Below are 18,698 nucleotides of genomic sequence, written 5' to 3' on the forward strand. Positions count from 1 at the left end.
AAACTCACCGTCTATGCCATTGTGCTGCTCATAGCTGCGCTTGCCCAAGATAGTTGGAGAGCTGTGATTTAAGATGGGCATCAACCTGGCAGGAGTCACGCTGCTGATGTGCAGACCAACCTGAGCACGGTCCTGCTTCGGGCACGGATGAGCTTCTGTGAACAAAGGTGGTGGTTAACATTCAGGTACAAAGAACGAACCTGATTCCAGGACTTTAGGACATCTGATTTATAATTGTGTAGGAAGGAACTGCAGATGCTGGTTCAAATCAAAGATAGACATAATAAGCTGGAGTAAGTCAGCGGGTCACACACCATCTCTGGAGAAAAGGAATAGGTGACTATTAGGGTCAAAGGTCGAAGATCTGAAGAAGGGTTTCGACCCGAAATGTCACCTAGTCCTTTTCTATAGAGATGCTGTCTGACCCGCTGAGTTACTCCAGCTTTTTGTGTCTATTTCTGATTTACAATTGTGTGCAATAATAACGCTGTCGATTCTGTGAGATACATGTTCTCACGCTGAGTTTTACTTTTAAGGAATACTGTGCCAAACACATCACACATTTTGCCCAGCCTTTTTGATTTAGGAAATTTAGCTTCAGACAATGTTTTCCAGAAACACACCCTTTAATTTACTGAGGAATGGCTGTACGTAGCATGCTTCACAACCAGAGGATATTTCAAAATGCTTCACAGCCAACAATGTATTTGCGAAGATACAAAGAGCTGGAGATATTGGAATCTAAAGCAAAAATCAAAGTGCCGGAGGAACTAAGCGAGTCAGGCAACATCTGTGGAGAGAATGGGCAGATGGGTTGGGACCCTTATAACATAGAACAGTACAGCACAAGATCAGGCCCTTCAGCCCACGATATTTATGCCGAAAATAATGCCAAGTTAAAGTGATCCCAATGCCTGTACATGAATCATATATCCCTCTATTCCCTGGACTTCCATGTGCCTATCTAAAAGCTTCTTAAACGCCACTATCGTATCTGCCTCCACCACCACCCCTGGCAATACATTCCAGGTCGCCACAACTCTTGGTGTAAAAAGAATTGCCCTGCACATCTCCATCAAACTTTCCCCCTCTCACCTTATAGCTACGTCCTCTAGTATTGGCCATTTGCACCATGAGAAAAAGTTTCTGACGGTCTTCCCTATCTGTGCCTCTCATAATTTTATATGCTTCTATCAAGTCTCCCCTAATCCTCTGACGTTCCAGATAAAACAATCCAAGTCTATCCAACCTCTCCTGCAGCTGAAACCCTCTAATTCATGCAGCATTCTGGTAAACGTCCTCTGCTCCCTCTCCAAAGCTTCCACATCTCTCCTGTAATGGGGCAACCAGAACTGCACGCAATACTCCAAATGGGGTCTAAACAAAGTCCTACAGAGCTGCATCATGACTTCCTGACTCTTGTACTCAATGCTCCTAATAATGAAGGCAAGCATACTACATGCCTTCTTTACCACCCTATCTACTTGTGCTGCCACCTTTAGAGCTACAAACATGGACTCCATGATCCCTCTGCACATTAATGCTGTTAAGGATCTTGCCGTTAACCGTACACTCTCTCTCTCCTGTAGTGAAGAAACAAAGATCATCATCAAGGCTCCTGTAATCTCCTCTCTTGCCTCCCTTGGTACTTATTCACCTTATTGCTCTTTAAAAGCCTCAGCACCTCCTCCTTCTCGATCTCAAACCACCCTAGCGTATTTGTATTCTCCACACTGATCTCACTCTCCTCCAAGTTCTTCTCCTTGATGAATACAGATGCTAAGTACTCAATTCATACCACACCCACATCCTCCTACTCCAAGCATAGATTCTCTCCTTTACCCTCGAGCGGCCCTGCCTCCCTGGTCACCTCCTTGTTTTTAACCCACATACAAGAAGCCTTGAGTTTTTCCAAAATATCTTTCTTTAGCTGATAGTGGTAAGGGTGAGAAAGCTGGAAAAATAAGAAGTGGGGTGAGAGAGTAAGCTTTTGTTATCCACTCTATCCATCTGCCTCTCATAAACCTTCCTCACATGTATCCACCCATCACTTTCCAGGCTATGTCCCACCACACCCCTACTCCAGCTTTTTCGTCCTTACTCCAATCAGCTAGAAGATGGGTCCTGACCCGAAAAGCTGTCTGCCCATTTCCTCCACAAATGCTGCGTGACCTGCTGTGTTCCTCCAGCACTTTGTACTTTGCTTAAGTGTTTGCGAAGTATCATCATTGGCGAAACATAAGGAAAAGCCTCAGAGGTTATGAGGACCTGGTACAAACGTGAAAGGTGCTGGTTGTATTAAAGCTCATTTTCGTGCCGAGCATTGCAAGCAGCGGAATTATTTACAGGTGAACACACCCATGGGTATGTGGGCTCCAGCATACTGGGGTAACAGCCGAGTCTCAACCACTGCCCACCAATTGTAATAGCCTCAGTAAATATCTGTGATATTTACAGTAAATATCTTTGATAAAAACTTCAGTAAGGTTTTTTAGCCTTTAAAGCATTCTAATAGTATCAGTCATACACCATGGAAAGAGGCCCTTCGGCCCACTGAGTCCATGCAGACCAATTCCCACCTACATACACTAATTCCATTTTATTCTCCCCACATTCTCGTTGAGTTCCCCCAGATTCCACTAATCACCTGCCCATTAAGGTCAATGCACGTTGGTCATTTATCCTACCAACCCGTCGTTTCTGGGAAGTGGGAGGCAATTATCCATTGGAAATTGCATGTGGTGACCGGAATTTAATTACTGGGAAATCAGGTCATCTATTCTGCATTTAAAAGCAACACCAGAACAGGAGTAGGAATCGGCCACCTGTGCTGCACTCAACTTCTGTACCAGCATCCCATAACCCTCAATTCCTTGATATTATAAACGTTTAGCTGTCGCCACCTTAAATATATCTAATGATCTGGCCTCCACCATCCTTGCGGGAAGACAATTCCAGAGATTCACCACCCTCTGAGAAAAATCATTTCTATCCACCTCAATTTTAAAATGACCTGCCCCTTTTCTTGTAAATATATGTCCCCTTGTTCAAGAACTCTGTAAAATCTGGAATACACTTAAGCAAAGCTCATTATTAATTTTAAAATCAGGAAGATTTTTGTTATCTAAAGATATTAAGGGTCTTGGGGGCACTGATAGATTTACAGGATTAATATTAGTGAATCTCAGCGGATGAGAGGTTTGAGAGGCTAACAGTCTGCCTTGAGTTCCCATTTTCCCCTGAAATACTCCTCTCATCATCCTGTCACCTGACTATCATAGTCCCATCTGGCAATAAATGGGTCAGCAGTCCTTTGGGAAGGAACTTCCAGGCTGACCGAGTGTGTGCAGTGTGTCTGTACAATAACCCACCAGGGGATTTATTCATTGCCATGCCAACACAGTACATAAAAGGATTCGCCCGTGGAAAAAATACTCTGAATAAATCGTCATTTCACAAATGACAGAGTCTTAGTGGGTAAGAGAGAAGAAAAGTCTTTCATTTTTACGGCAACATGCTATTTCAAAGCGTTTCACGGGCAGTTAAATGCCTCTGGAATACATTTGTTGTCTTAATGGGGGAACTACAGCAGCCGATTTGCTGATATCGCAAACCCACAAACTGCGATTTTTATCGCCTGATCCGGCTTTATGAAGTCGACCATGTAATGAATACAGGCTATCTCCATGTTACGGTGGGGGGAAGGGTCTTTGTGTACCCAGAAAATCGCGATTTTCTGCAATGCAAAGTTGCAGCATTTGTACGAAGCATCAAGAAACACATGTTGAAAGAATACATTTTATGCTAATTTGCCTTGTTTATTCCACGTAAATTCTGCCAAAAGTCAATTTTATTCCGTATCAAAAATTAAGAATTTCTACTTTGCAGACACAGTGGGGAAAGAGGCCCTTTGGCCCACCGAGTCCGTGCCGACCAGCGATCACTCTGTACAGTAGCACTGCCCTACACACTAGGGACAATTTACAATTTTACCAAAGCCAATTAATCTACAAACCTGTACGTCTTTGGAGTATGGGAGGAAACCAGAGCACCCGGGGCAACCCAAGCAGTCACAGGGGAACATACAAACTCCGTACAGACAGCACCACTGTGGCGTGGTATTGTTTTGTGAATACTGTACGGACGAATTCCCGTTACCCAGACGACCATAATATATATTGACCAGGTTCAATGAGATTAATTCCCCCTGTTCTTCTGCAGGGAATCTTAAAACACTGAGAATTCATGCATATGCTAAAACTGTTCTGTCATAAGTTAGGCATGACAATTTTGTTTTTCTATGAGGAGATTAAAAACTGCTACATTTTCTTAGATTCCTATTCTGGTGTCTTAGAAGGTGGTCCATGTGATATACCTTTGCTCAAACCATGGTCAATGTTCATTCGTTTAACTGGTCAGATCTTGGAACCGATGACCCAGAAGATCATGACACAAGGCATTGAGAACATTAGGCGATATCCACAATAGGAACTATTTCAGCAGCAAATATCCACAGTTCAGGCTGGCTCTTACCCAAGTATTGCACAATTGTCTCCAAGGGTTTTCTAGCAGCTCGCTTCATTCCCATGGTTTGATTTTCTGCTTCTGGTAATCGTAATGTACCTGTATGTGAAAATTGAGCAGGTTATTTTTGGAAACCCGAGTCCTCCGGCAATATCAGTAATTGTCTTTATCCTATTTGTGAAGAGCAGGGCGAATTGGATACAGTCTGAAGAAGGGTTTCGGCCCGAAACGTCGCCTATTTCCTTCGCTCCATAGATGCTGCTGCACCCGCTGAGTTTCTCCAGCATTTTTGTGTACCTTCGAATTGGATACTCTCCTGGGATTAAATGTGGCCCAGGTCAATGGGATGGAAGTCACCTCCATTTGCTTTGTGTGAAGCTAGGGCAAAGTCAGAGTACCTGATGTACAGGGGATGAGCTGGCATTCCCACTTGAATGATCGGACACGGGTAACTCATTAGGAGCTTAAAGGGCCTGTCCCACTATACGAGTTTACCCAAGAGCTCTCCCGAGTTTAAAAAAAATCAAACTCATGGTAAGTACGTAGAATGTATGTAGCGGGTACGTCGGAGCACGGGACGTCTCTTAGCGGCTCGTAACGCTAACGGCAGGCACTCGGGAAACGCGGTAAGCTCGTGAAAGTTTTTCAACATGTTGAAAAATGTCCACGAGAGCCCCGAGTACCTACGAACGGCTATTACCCTAATTCTCCAAGTTCAAATCAGGGGAAACTCGGGAGAACTCTTGAATTACCTCGTACAGTGGGACAGGCCCTTGACATATAAAATTGAGAGGACATTCTCACAAAAGGTGGTAATTCTCGGCAGCTCTCCAGCCAGTTGTGAATGCAAGATCATCGGGGACTTTAAAAGAGGAAGTTCTTGAAAGGAAATTGAGGGCTTTGGGTTACTGTCACAACAATAAGCTGAGGTCTGTGCGGATCAGCCACAATCATACTGAACAGTGGGGCTGGCTCATTTATCACAAGCGAGAGGCGTGGGGAATCACAGACTGGAATGGCACAAGACTCACTCCATTTGTAAATGCCTTTTCATAGCTGAAGAATTACAGAAGTTCAGGAAATTCAAGGGTTCTTTATACATTCAATGTACAATTGAACAGCAACTGCACTGTTACTAGTTGGCATCTTGTTCCTCTACATATAAAGAAGACATTCGGCCCATCAAGTGGGCTCTCAGAGCAATCGCACTACCATTTATTTCCCTGTAGCCTGCCCTCTCACTTGTCCATCAGCTCCAGTTTAAATCTCTCACCAACCACTTACACAAAGGATGATTTGCTGCGGCTAACAAACCTACCCACCCACATATCTTTGCGATGTGGGAGAAAACCAGTACATCTGGGAGGAAAACCCACTTGGTCACAGGGAGAACATACAGAGTCTAGACATAGGCACCTTGGCAGAAGACTAGAAACATGAACAGTTAGTTATCTTCAGTTGTACTTGGGCAGGGATGAAAATGTACTGAAGTTAGACTAGAGGTGGTAGTGGCAGTACTTTACTAGAGCTGGATAAGAAAGAGCAGAGTGGCCCTGGAAAGTAACCCATTGACTGTGGGGCCAAACCAAGGACACAAGTGGGACAGACGTTTGGACTGAGAAGGAAGGAAAACATTTAGAGGAATATAAGCCAAATGCAGGCAAATGGTCTAACCCAATAGGCCAACTTGGTCAGCATGGACAAGTTAGGCTGCATGACCCATTTCCATGTTGCATAGCTCTAGGATTAAAGACACAGGGTTGAAGAGCCAAGTTATGTGGAATAAAGGTACAGACATTGTGGGCCAAAGAACTTGTTCGGGTGCTGGGCCTTTCCATGCAGTGAACCAATTTCAGGCCTGGTGAAGAACTTCATAAATGTCCATGTGTTAACCTGGGTACTTACACTCTGCCTTGATGGCTGCACTGTTAATTGGCACGTAGGGGTGTCGTGCTGCCTGCTGCAGAATATCCTGACATAAGCGCCGAGCTATTTTTGTCAGCTTGGTCGTGTGGAGGTAAAATGCCTGCCGTGTCTTCACTGCAAACTTGGAACTAGTCCCACTCCGTGCCAGCGTTCCATGGACGTTCTGAAGAGACAACACGTCATAGTGATGGTCATAATTCACCCAATTGTGGTCAAAAGACTCGGTCAAAAAAGAAATACAAGGCTAGGGGTTGAGACAGGTAACTTAGCGAGGATCTTATAGAAACATATAAAATTATAAAAGGACTGGTCAAGCTAGATGCAGGAAAAATGTTCCCAATGTTGGGCGAGTCCAGAACCAGGGGCCACAGTCTTAGAATAAAGGGGGGGGGCCATTTGAGACTGAGGTGAGAAAATATTTCTTCACCCAGAGAGTTGTGAATTTGTGGAATTCCCTGCCACAGAGGGCAGTGGAGGCCAAGTCACTGGATAGATTTAAGAGAGAGTTAGATGGAGCTCTGGGGGCTAGTGGAACCAAGGGATATGGGGAGGAGGCAGGCACGGGTTATTGATAGGGGACAGTCAGCCATGATCACAATGAATGGCGGTGCTGGCTCGAAGGGCCGAATGGCCTCCTCCTGCACCTATTTTCTATGTTTTTATGTTTCAATGACAAGGAACCCAGAGAGGGCCTGTGCCACAGACTGACGTATCCTGTTGGCTGCTCCTTCTCAGTCAAAGCAGCAGAATGGACACTTCCTTTCACAGGAGAAAAGCCATCATCAGTCCATTGCAGATGGCCACCATACCATTGCAATATTTATTAAATGCCTATTTGTTTAATACATCTCCTTTATCACACAGGCAAACAGAGAGCCATTTTGTCTGCAGCCAGGTCACAAACAGCTCTGATATAGGCCATAGTATAGTTTGGTTAAGGGAGGGACATGGGTCAATATTGTTATGGAACCTTCTGACATCCACCCAAAAGCTTCACAAGCAGCAGTCACAGCTATAATGTAGCTGGTAATCTGTGCACAGTAAGATTCCAAGACAGCCACAAAATGAGTAGCATGCCGACAGAGGGGTAAATGGTGATCGGGATTTTGGGAAGAACTCCAGTGATCCTCTTTAAAATGGGCTCCATGGGATCTTTGATGCCCACTTGAAAGCAGATGGGAGTCTCGTTTAAAGCTGGCACCACTGGCAGTGCCTGTGCTCCAGCAGTGCACACTGGAGCATCAGCCTGCCCTTTGTGCCCAAGCCTCTGGAGTGGGGAGTTGGTCTTACTTTGAGCACCAGGGTGCCGCAAACTAAACTGGAGCTGTTCCTGCCAAAGAAACAACAGTGTGCATGTATCGGAAGGTAGGAGGAATGGGCCGTAGACCCACCAAGATCCTTCCCCTCAGTATTTACCTCTTTGTGGCAAAGCACACAAAGGCTTTAGTTGAAATTACATTGTGCACTATCTGTTGAAGCTCAAGCACTATAAAGAGAGGTGTAGTAGGGTGGAAATCTGTTCTCGATCGCATGTACTAAATGCACATTCATTGATGAATCTACTCTGGTTTGGAAGCACAGATTCATCATCTTCATTGGAACTAAGTGTTGGAGGTGGGCTACATACACAGTAATACTGCCTGTTTAGCATACGGGAACTGTAGGAAATTCCTACACAATGTCTCTCCTGACCTCTGTAACCTTCGACAGACAGGGCTCCCAGTACTGCCGTGACAGCTCAATCAAGCCTCCACAGTGGGCCTTGAACCCTTCATGTTAACTCTTGGGGAAAGAGTGAGGATTGTGCGCTGTATATTGTTAAGCTGGTTGAATTCAAGGAGGGCAGGAAGCACTGCGAAGGTCCTCGTGTCATGGGTTAGTTACTCATTCGGATGTGCCCGGCTGACAAGGAGTCAAGGAAGGGTGATGGATGGGCGCTGGATCCAGTGTGATGGTGGCCCATCCACACCCACTGCCCTGACTTGTGCATAAACACTCTTCACCTACAGAACAGGAGGCTGCCCACTGTCGCAGGGAGGCAACCTGGGGGATGAGAAGGAGAACAGACGAGGGAAGCAGTGCCGACAAGGAGGGACTGATCTCTCCCACAGGGCAGTTACCAGGTTATTCCGGTGCGGTCCCGGCCTCTCACTATCCAGTCGGGTCGGCATTTTCAGCCCGCCGTACTTCTTCCAGTAGGCCCAGCAGGCGGCACAGAGTCGGCACTGCATGTTAGGGGGGCCCCAGGAGTACCACTGGTACGACTGCGTGGCTGGGGAAACAACAAGAAGATGCTAGTTAATTCCAGCTCCACCCGCCCCCCCTCCCCCCCCCCCGCCTTCATGCTTCTTCACATTGGATGATCAAGCAAGGACTGTCAGCAGCAAACGGTTCTGATATTAATCCTGTTTCCCTCCCTTCACGGATGCTGCCTGACCTGCTGAGCATTTACAATATTTTCTGTTTTCATCACATGGAGAAAACGGGCGGCATATTAATCATCGCTTTAATTGCTCTGTGATTGGGCATTAGTTGATGACATGATAAAGAGGAAGGTATCGTGTCACATCTTTAGATGCCACAGTCTAGTCATTACCAAGAGTCAAGAGTGTTTTTATTTGTCACATGCACCGGATATGAACCAGAACAATGAAATTGTCAATTGCTGCAGCATTCCACGCACATCAGATGCTGCAAGAACAACAAATACAATGGAACGCATCGCCAGCGGTGATGGTGGAGGCAGATATGATAGTGACATTTAAGATAGGATATGCAGGGAATGTAAGGATAAGGAACACATGCAAGCAGAGGAGATTCATTTAACTTGGCATCATGTTTGGCACAGACATTGTGGGCCAAAAGGGCCTGGTTCCTGTGCTACACTGTTCAATATTGTAGGTTAAATAATCAGCCCAGTTTGAAAATTGTTTAAGGAGGAACTGCAGATGCAGGAAAATCGAAGGTAGACAAAAATGCTGGAGAAGCTCAGCGGGTAAGGCAGCATCAATGGAGCGAAGGAAATAGGCAACGTTTCTGAAGAAGCGTTTCGACCCGAAAAGTTGCCTATTTCCTTCGCCCCATAGATGCTGCCTCACCCGCTGAGTTTCTCAGTTTGAAAAATTAATGTGATGTGAGACCGTTGTTAATTGGATTGTTAACGGCATTGTTAACCAGAGGGCGGGCACATACTTCTGGGGTCTTCTTAGTACCATGACCGACTTCAAGATAAAATGACCTCAGCCCACTGTAAAGGTGACAATACCACATCACCAAGTGTGCTTCAATGCTGCTCCTGTTCCATCATACTTACTGAAACAGCTCTCGCAGGCTCGCTCAGGTCCCAGCACTGCTACCGTCCCATTTGGTGCCAGCACACTGCCTCCATTCATCGCTCCAGCCTTTGTGTTTGTTCCATTGATCTGGTTTGGATTTGGCTTATTACTGAAGAGAGAGGTAGGGGTTTGTTGAAAGGAGAAGAAGATAAAAATATAAGGCTGGTAATTTCCCATCAACAATGCTTTCAGTAAACAACTACAATTGCCTTGAAAGGCAGCATTTGCATAATTAAATTAACCTCCATTCACTGAAGAAATAATCCTGCTTTTGATCAGGAGGCCTTGCTCCAGTTTTCCTCTGAGCACCATTTTTTCTAGTTCTTGTTGATCCTGATTGGATACAAAAAAATGAAATCCTCGGTTCTGATGAAGGGTCTCAGTACTGAAAGATGAACTGGTTCTCTTTCCACAAATGCTGCCTGACCTGCTGAGAATTGTTTTTTGTTTCAGATTTCCAGCATCTGCAGTTTGAATCGATTTGGTGGTCAATTAGATGTTAGAAGCATAAAAACATAGAAAATAGGTGCAGGAGAAGGCCATCCGACCCTTCGAGCCAGCACCGCCATTCAATATGATCATGGCTGATTATCCAGAAACAGTACCCTGTTCCTGCTTTCTGGACAAGACCTGGACAATGGATTGACAATGGACCCATGTGACATGGAAATGTGCCTATTTCCTGCTATCAAAGGCAAGCAAAGCTTTATTCATATTTTAGATATATTTTTCTCTATTTCCATGAAATTCCGCAAATAGTGAAAAGGGATGGCACAGTGTCGCAACTAATAGGGGAGAATAAAAAGGGTTAGGGTTGGATTACTGTAAATGGATGCTTCATGGTCAGCAGGGACGCAGTGGGATGAAGCGCCTTTTTCCCAATGACTCTAATCTGTTCAGATGGTTAACATAGTCACACAGGGACAGCCGCATTAATTTAGTGAATCCTCCCTGAAAAAGGTCACCAGTGACCGAGAGAGAGAGTGAGAAATGTAGACGGAGGCCTTAACTTGGATCATCCCTCCAGTGATCTCAGAAGCAGCCTCACACCCTTTAACCTGTATAAACGTGTGCTTCTCTGGAACTCAGCTGCCTCATCAAGATTGGATCCCTTCATCCTCGTACTCACTAACAGCTACCTTGGCAATACCTCAATACCAGAAACCACTTCCTTATTATTTCTTCTCACCTCCTCTAGCTCCTTAACCTTCTTGAAATCCACATGTGTCCAATTCTAGGGTCTTGTGCATGCCCTATTCTAACCACCCCACCATGAACCTACTTAGCCAGCAGGTGAACTCTATAATTATTTCTCAAGACCGAGACACTCCACCTCTTTTCACTACTCGCTGTGACTTAAGCTCTCCGTCACTTGCAGTGTCACATTTCGTTGATAAACCTTAGTGGAACAAACACCATCGGACATTTTACTTCACGACCAATGCTACACAAAAGTACATGTGTCAGAGTTTATGGGGAAAAGGTATGAGAATGGGGTTAGGAGGGAGTGATAGATTAGCCATGATTGAATGGCGAAGTAGACTTGATGGGGTGAATGGCCTAATTCTACTCCTATCTTTATGACCTTATGACAAAGGCAAGCTTTTGTTGCATTTGGGCCAAAGACCACTGCATCCAAGAACACTTAAGGATAAGGGGGAAATCTTTTAGGACCAAGATGAGGAAAATATTTTTCACACAGAGAGTGGTGAATCTGTGGAATTCTCTGCCACAGAAGGTAGTTGAGGCCAGTTCATTGGCTATATTTAAGAGGGAGTTAGATGTGGCCCTTGTGGCTAAAGGGATCAGGGGGTATGGAGAGAAGGCAGGTACAGGATACTGAGTTGGATGATCAGCCATGATCATATTTAATGGCGGTGCAGGCTCGAAGGGCCGAATGGCCTACTCCTGCACCTATTTTCTATGTTTCTATGACACCTCTTTGGACTTGAGTTGACAATGTTTAGTCGGTTATGGACGAAACGCTAGTAAAAGGGATTAGTATAGATAGGTATGTGTTGATCTGCATGGACATGACACGACAAAAGTATGTTTCTTTGTTGTCAGACTCTACGAGTTTCTTTGATATTTTACCCGAGGAGGGTGTAAATGCTTCAGAAAACAAATGCTTACTAATTCGGGATGTACACTTGCTTCAGTTTGCTCTCTGCTTCCGCCGCTTTCAGCCGTTTCTAAGAGAAAAATAATGAAAGATCAGAGGTAACCTCCACAAAGTAGTGATGCATGAACTGCCCTAAAATGCCTGACACTCACACTAACACAACTTCAATATCGTTAGGCTATTTGCATAATACTATTTACAAATAATGCAGGGCTCCAGCATATTCTCTAACGTCCTCTGACTAGAGAACAAATTCAAGCCGAATATGGGTTCAACCCAGGTTAAGGGTGATCTTTGATCCCTTGAAATAACTCATAGCATAGGCTCTTTTAAATCCTGCCCCTTTCCAGTACAATTGGATGGGACTGTGGTCAAAGAGCAGTGGATATATTACGCCATCTCCTATCCATTTTAGCCTGCCCTGGTCTTGCAAGTGGCTGCAAGGAATCACATTGCACATTGCTATTTCTGCAACCAAGGCTATAAGATCGTTGGTCGTTGATGAAGCTCACTTGACACAGCCTTCCTGTATTGTTAAAGCCAGCGGCTGCCAATTTGAAATAAAATGGGGTCGCTAAAATGAGCTATCAATTGTGTTGCTTTGAATGCAGTCCATTCTATCACCAGTAACTCAGGAAAACCAGGCCTGGATCAGTGCCAGGCCTGTGCTTTGTGTTCACAGAGCTCTGTGGCAGGAAACGTCCATATCGTGTCTGTTCTGAAGTCGCCCACTGTCAGGCAAACACTGCCACGGAAAATATCTACGTTTTGGTGCACTCGACAAATTAGTCTCTGTTGGTGTGACTATGGACGCTGGTCAGATGGACCATGTACCATGAGGGTTGGATGGTGTGACTGGATAAGGTGTTACTACACATTTATGAAGATATTTAACAACACAATTCAAACAAGCAGTGTTAAAACAAGAGCTCATTTCCAATGTACAAAGAAAGTCCATGGTAGTATTAGATTAAAAAAAACCTGGTGCCTTTTAATTCACCTTAACAATCGCACTTGTAAATAAGACATGATCGGCAATTCAACCCAAACACCATTCTCTGCTCTGATAGCTACCAGTGATGCCTTATTTTTGGCTTTAATTAAGCATCATTACCTCAAAAGAAGGATGCTGTCAAATGTTTTATTACTCACATTCTCCCAATACAGGGCATTGTCTGACTGCAAGTTCATTTCACGAGTTAGGATTTAAACAGGTTACTTTAAAATTACCCCCTTTATCTCACAAAGGAACATTCATCCATATTTCATTCAGATTTTGTGATGGATGTGTAAATATCTTGCATTTCGCCTTTGTTACACATACTTAAATCAAACAAACATCAATCATTTGACACCTGCTACTCAGATCCATCAGATCAAGTGTATTTAAATGCCCAAAGGTATCCTGCCATTCGGTAATATAATGCAGTGAATGTAGCAAATGATACACAATTTTTACTGTTGCTTGGGGAACTCGATGCCAAGTTCCCCAAGAGTATCATCTAAAAATGTATAGCCATGCCTTTCTGGAGGGGTGATGGAAACAATTTTATAACTGGTAGAGATTTGCAAGTCCATTCCACAAAGGCTATGCACGTTGATGATCTATATCACACCCCAGTTTAGCAAGCCGACAACACAACTTTGAAAGAATCGATGAGTGTGTGCACGTTACCTGCTGCACGTATCGGTCTGTGGTCTTCCACATGTAATAATACTCTACAATGCTGGTTAATGACTTCCAGGGTAACTGGAAATAAACCACATACAAAACAATATTAAGACTCAAAAATGTATCCACAGTTTGATTTTTATCGACGTTTGAAAACAAATTGTTAATGAAAGTCTTAAATAATTGCATGATTGGTGTTCACTCACATTCAATTAACTTTAAATTACATAGATGGAAAATCAATGATGAATACTGGGCCTGAGAATTTGCTCTTCTCTTCATTTTAATGGCATGTGTGAATCAGTCATATCCAATAAGGATTACAACCTTGATCTTTCCGCAGAGACCATTGCCTCCGTAACTCCCTGGTCAATTTGTCCCTTCCCACACAAACCACCCCCTCTCCTGGTACTTTCCCTTGCAACCGCAGGAAATGCTACACTTGTCGCTTTTCCTCCCCCCTTGACTCCATCCAAGGACCCAAGCAATCTTTCCAGGTGAGGCAGAGGTTCACCTGCACCTCCTCCAACCTCATCTATTGCATCCGCTGCTCTAGGTGTCAGCTGCTCTACATCGGTGAGATCAAGCGCAGGCATGGCGATCGTTTCGCCCAACACCTCCGCTCGGTTCGCACTAACCAACCTGATCTCCCAATGGCCCAGCACTTCAACTCCCCCTCCCATTCTGAAATCGACCTTTCTGTCCTGGGCCTCCTCCATGGCCAGAGTGAGTCCCATCACAAATTGGTGGAGCAGCACCTCATATTTCGCTTGGGCAGTTTACACCCCAGTGGTATGAACATTGACTTCACCAATTTCAGGTAGTCCTTGCTTTCTCCCTCCTTCCCCTCCCCTTCCCAGCTCTCCCGCAGCCTATTGTCTCCGCATCTTCCTTTCTTCTTCCCCCCCCCCCACCTCCACATCAGTCTGAAGAAGGGTCTCGACCTGAAACGTCACCTATTCCTTCGCTCCATACATGCTGCCTTACCCGCTGAGTTTCTCCAGCAATTTTGTCCACCTTCGATTTTTCCAGCATCTGCAGTTCTTTCTTAAACAACCTTTATGAGATTTGCAAGCTTTACACAAGAGAGGAACTAGGTTTTCTGTGCAATGCAAGACGTTTCCGTTTCTGCAAGCACTAATCAATTGGTCATCTGCAATTTCACACATCTACCAGCACTAGATTTTATTGCTGCTATCTCAACACCCAGCCCGAAAAGGGAAACACCACAATAGAAGCAGCATTTGTTTAGTCGCAGGAAAATGTTGCTGCTTCAAGAATCCACCATGCAATGATGCATGGGGTTGGGACAATGCTTCTGGACAGCCAGAGGGATGTGGACAAGCTAATGAAGAATATTGTGTGTAAAGGCACATACATTAGGTAAGAGGGCTACCAACCAACGACCAGGCAGAGGCTGTTAGGGTCACTTCTTCTGAGCAGTTTTACTACACGAGTCTGGTTTATGAAGTGCACTCGTTTCCTATTTAATCAGCATATTATGAATGAATGAATATTCTACCGTCACGTCAGTGACATTCTTTGCTTGCTTACCCAAGGTATGCATTGGTCACTACATAAAGGGCACTGACAAAGTTAAAAGTATCCACGCCAGCTTTGTTATCCCCCGTCCCCCTCCCCCATGGCAGTCGCCACACGCCGGGTCCTCCTTTGTTCTAGTCTAACATGTAAATGAACAACAGTAGATTATTTAAATTAGAGTAGGATGAATATTATGGACTAGTGTCTTGCAATTAGAGACCAGACAGATTAGTCACGATGTAACTGACTGGGAGAGTTGAATTAAAATGTTCAATGAACTGCATCTGTTCCAATGAACCAGACTCTTGCAATCATTAATAAAGCACATCTGATACCCATTGATCATATAATCATGGTGCAAACAAATATCCCTATCCGTGGACTACTTACAAAATCCTGTTGAATGTCTTCAAAGTCCTTCCCATATTTCTCCAAAGCTTCTTCAAACATGTTGGCCTCGGAAGCAGACCATTCCTCCATTTCGTCCCGACAAAGCACTGGGCCACCCTGTGGGACCAGTGCAGAGATGGCCTGCGAGACCTCATAGGCGTTTTTGTACAGGGTGTCCATGGCGTGAAACTGCCCATGAAGAGAAGGAGGAGAAAGAAGAAATGAGTGCAACTGGTTTCAAATAAAACTCAAAATGGCCTGAGTGACTTCTGCTCTTCATCTTATGCCAGATAGGAGCTTCACAATGTACAAATCTTGAGGGCAGATGTCATTGAAACTTACCAAATAATGAAAGGAATACATAGAAAGGAAGTGGAGAGGATGTTTCCAATAGTGGGAGAGTCTAGAATCAGAGGGCGCAGCCTCAGAATTGAAGGACATACCTTTAGAATGGAGATGAGAAGGAATTTCTTTAGGGTGGCGATTCTGTGGAATTCATTGGCACAGTCGGTTGTGGAGGCCAAGACATTGGGAGCGGAGATTGATAGGTTCCAATTAGTAAGGGCATCAAAGCTTATGAGGAGAAGGCAGGAGAATGAGGTTGAGAGGGAAAAATAGATCAGCCATGATTGAATGGCAGAGCAATCTCGATGATTCCGGAAGTGGCGGCGCTGTGAAATGGCTGCGGCTCGCCTGCAGTCTGTCTGTTTTTACTTTTTTGTGTTGTTTTTTTTGTCTTGTTCAGTTAAACTTTTGGTTATTAGGTTGTGTTATGTGTGTGGGGGGGGGGGGTGAAACAGGGCTTTCTGTCTCTTCCTTCGGGGGAATGCGACTTTCTTGTCGTATCCCCCTTCTCTTCCCCCGTCTGAGCTGAGGCCTAATGGCTGAGCTGGCGGCCTCCAACCTGCGACCGACCTCGAGGATCCGGAGGTAGAGCCAGCCAGGACTTACCAACGCGAGGCTGGCTGTCTTCGAGCTGCGGCGGCGTTCGGGCAGCGGCTCGACTCGGCGCTCCGGTGAGGGTGGACGGCGCGGGGCTGAGACGCTCCTGTGAGGGCGGCCCGGCTCCCGGCTGGTAGGCGCTCCCGTGTGGGCGGCCCGGTGCAGCGCTGAGACGCTCCCGTGAGGGCGGCCCGGTGCGGGGCTGGAAGGCGCTCCCGTGTGGGCGGCCCGGTGCGGGGCTGGAAGACGCTCCCGTGTGGGTGGCCTGGCTCCCGGCTGGAAGGCGCTCCAGTGTGGACGGCCCGGCTCCCGGCTGGAAGGCGCTCCCGTGGGGGCAGCCGGGTGCGGGGCTGAGACGCTCCCGTGGGGGCGGCCCGGTGCGGGGCTGAGACGCTCCCGTGTGGGCGGTCCGGTGCGGGGCGGAGACGGTGCTCCGGCGGCTGAGGCGGCATTCTGGCGGCTGCGACCTGAATCCGGGGCTCGGCCGCGGGCCAATGGATGACATCGTCGGGAGCTCGCGGGTCACAGGTTGATGCCTGTTTTCCGGAGCTCCCGTGGCAACAACTGCGTCCGCTGGACTGGAGGGCGGCAGCTTCGACCACCCCCGGGCCGCGGAGCTTGAACCGCGGGACTGACTTACCATCGCCCGGTGGGGTATCGTCTCAGCGCAGAGGGAGAAGAGGAGGGAAGAGACAGCAACCCTAAGACTTTTGCCTCCATCACAGTGAGGAGGTGCTTGGTGAACTCACTGTGGTGGATGTTAATTTGTGTTTATTGTGTGTTGTTTATTATTACATGTATGGCTGCAGGCAACGACATTTCGTTCAGACCGATGAGTTCATGAGTTAAATGGCCTAATTCTGCGTCAATGCCTTATGAACCTATGAAATTCTCTTCCTCTAAAAAGGTCAAATATAAATATTTTAAAAAACATTATCTGTTGCAATGAGTAAGCTTCAAGGTTTTGCGATTGGTAATGTTTTACTGACATCAGTTGTCAAGGGTGGCTTTGGGACAGAAGACTATACATTCAAATCTCACTCCAGAGGGTCGATCACTTAATAATCTTCTTGACATTCCTGTGCTGTAATGTGGGCACAGCCATCTCTCAACTGAGATGTCCAAGCAAAGTCTCATTACCTCTTTTGGAAATTGCCACAGATCCCACCGGCACTGTGTTGTAGATGAGCAAAGGAATACTGTACAATATTCATCCCTCAGCCAACAACACTAAAAATATACTAATGACACTCTTGCTTCTTGCAATCCGTTGTCATACAAAAATCAACTACAATGCAGAAATAACTAAACTCATCAGGAATATGTCATTTCTGGCTGGAAGCTATATATGGAGCTTTGAAGGATGAGGGGAGACTCGATAGAGGTTTATAAAATGAAAAGAGGCGTATAAAGACAGTCCGCATCTATTATACCTTTCCCATAGGGTGGTGACCAGAACTGGATACAATGCACTCCAGCTGAGGTCCAACCACGGTTCTATGAAGTTGGAGCAGAACCTCCCTATTTCTATACTCAAAGTTCAGACTGATGAAGGCCAGTATCCTAAATGCCTTCCTAACCACATTATCCACCTGTGTCGCCAATGCCAAGGATCTACAGGGTAGTAGTCTGGGGTCCTTCTGCTCCTCACTGCTCTGAGGTCCCCTGTTCCTCAATAATTTGTGGCTGAGGAGATTGGGTGGTCTTCAAAGAGCCAGGGTTTGGTTCCACAAAGTCTTCCTCAAGCTCAAATATGCAGGATTAGCTTAGATGGAACATCTTGGTCAGTATGGATGAGTTGAGCAGAAGGGTCCGTTTCCATGCTGGATGACTCTTTGATTGGTAAAAGCCCTGTTCCACGGTACGAGTTCATTCCAAGAGCTCTCCCGAGTTTGCCCTGATTCGAACTCGGAGATTTACAGTAATGGCCACTCGTTGGTACTCATGGCTCTCATGGACATTTTTCAACATGTTGAAAAATCTTCACGAGTCTTCCCGTGCTTACCTGCTGTTAGCGAGTCTTCCCGAGTACCAGCCGTTAGCGTTACGAGCCGCTAAGAGACGTCCTCGAGCTCCGACGTACCCGCTACGTTCATTCTCCCTGCTTACCACGAGTGATTTTTTTCTAAACTCGGGAGAGCTCTTGAATGAACTCGTACCGTGGGACAGGGCTATAATAGTATGGTGCAGAGGTAGCTTTACTCTGTGTTAAGCCTTTTTGATATTTGGACAGGCAAAGATATTT

The 18,698-nt window shown here is 45.7% G+C and overlaps 1 protein-coding gene across 2 annotated transcripts in view; it reads right to left on the reverse strand.

Moving 5' to 3' along the window:
- Positions 1–18,698, reverse strand: part of LOC116976770 (metastasis-associated protein MTA1-like) — an 81,431-nt gene that overhangs the window by 34,919 nt on the left and 27,814 nt on the right. For both annotated transcript variants that reach the window (XM_033026666.1, XM_033026665.1), the window contains exons 6-13: positions 15,512–15,700; positions 13,583–13,657; positions 11,919–11,977; positions 9,764–9,894; positions 8,571–8,722; positions 6,430–6,613; positions 4,534–4,623; positions 9–155 (exon numbers count right to left, since the gene is read on the reverse strand). In XM_033026666.1, the coding sequence (XP_032882557.1) occupies positions 9–155; positions 4,534–4,623; positions 6,430–6,613; positions 8,571–8,722; positions 9,764–9,894; positions 11,919–11,977; positions 13,583–13,657; positions 15,512–15,700 (1,027 nt within the window). The remainder of the gene's footprint in view (positions 1–8; positions 156–4,533; positions 4,624–6,429; positions 6,614–8,570; positions 8,723–9,763; positions 9,895–11,918; positions 11,978–13,582; positions 13,658–15,511; positions 15,701–18,698) is intronic.

This window comes from Amblyraja radiata, chromosome 9 (assembly GCF_010909765.2).
Source record: "Amblyraja radiata isolate CabotCenter1 chromosome 9, sAmbRad1.1.pri, whole genome shotgun sequence".
NCBI lineage: Eukaryota > Metazoa > Chordata > Chondrichthyes > Rajiformes > Rajidae > Amblyraja > Amblyraja radiata.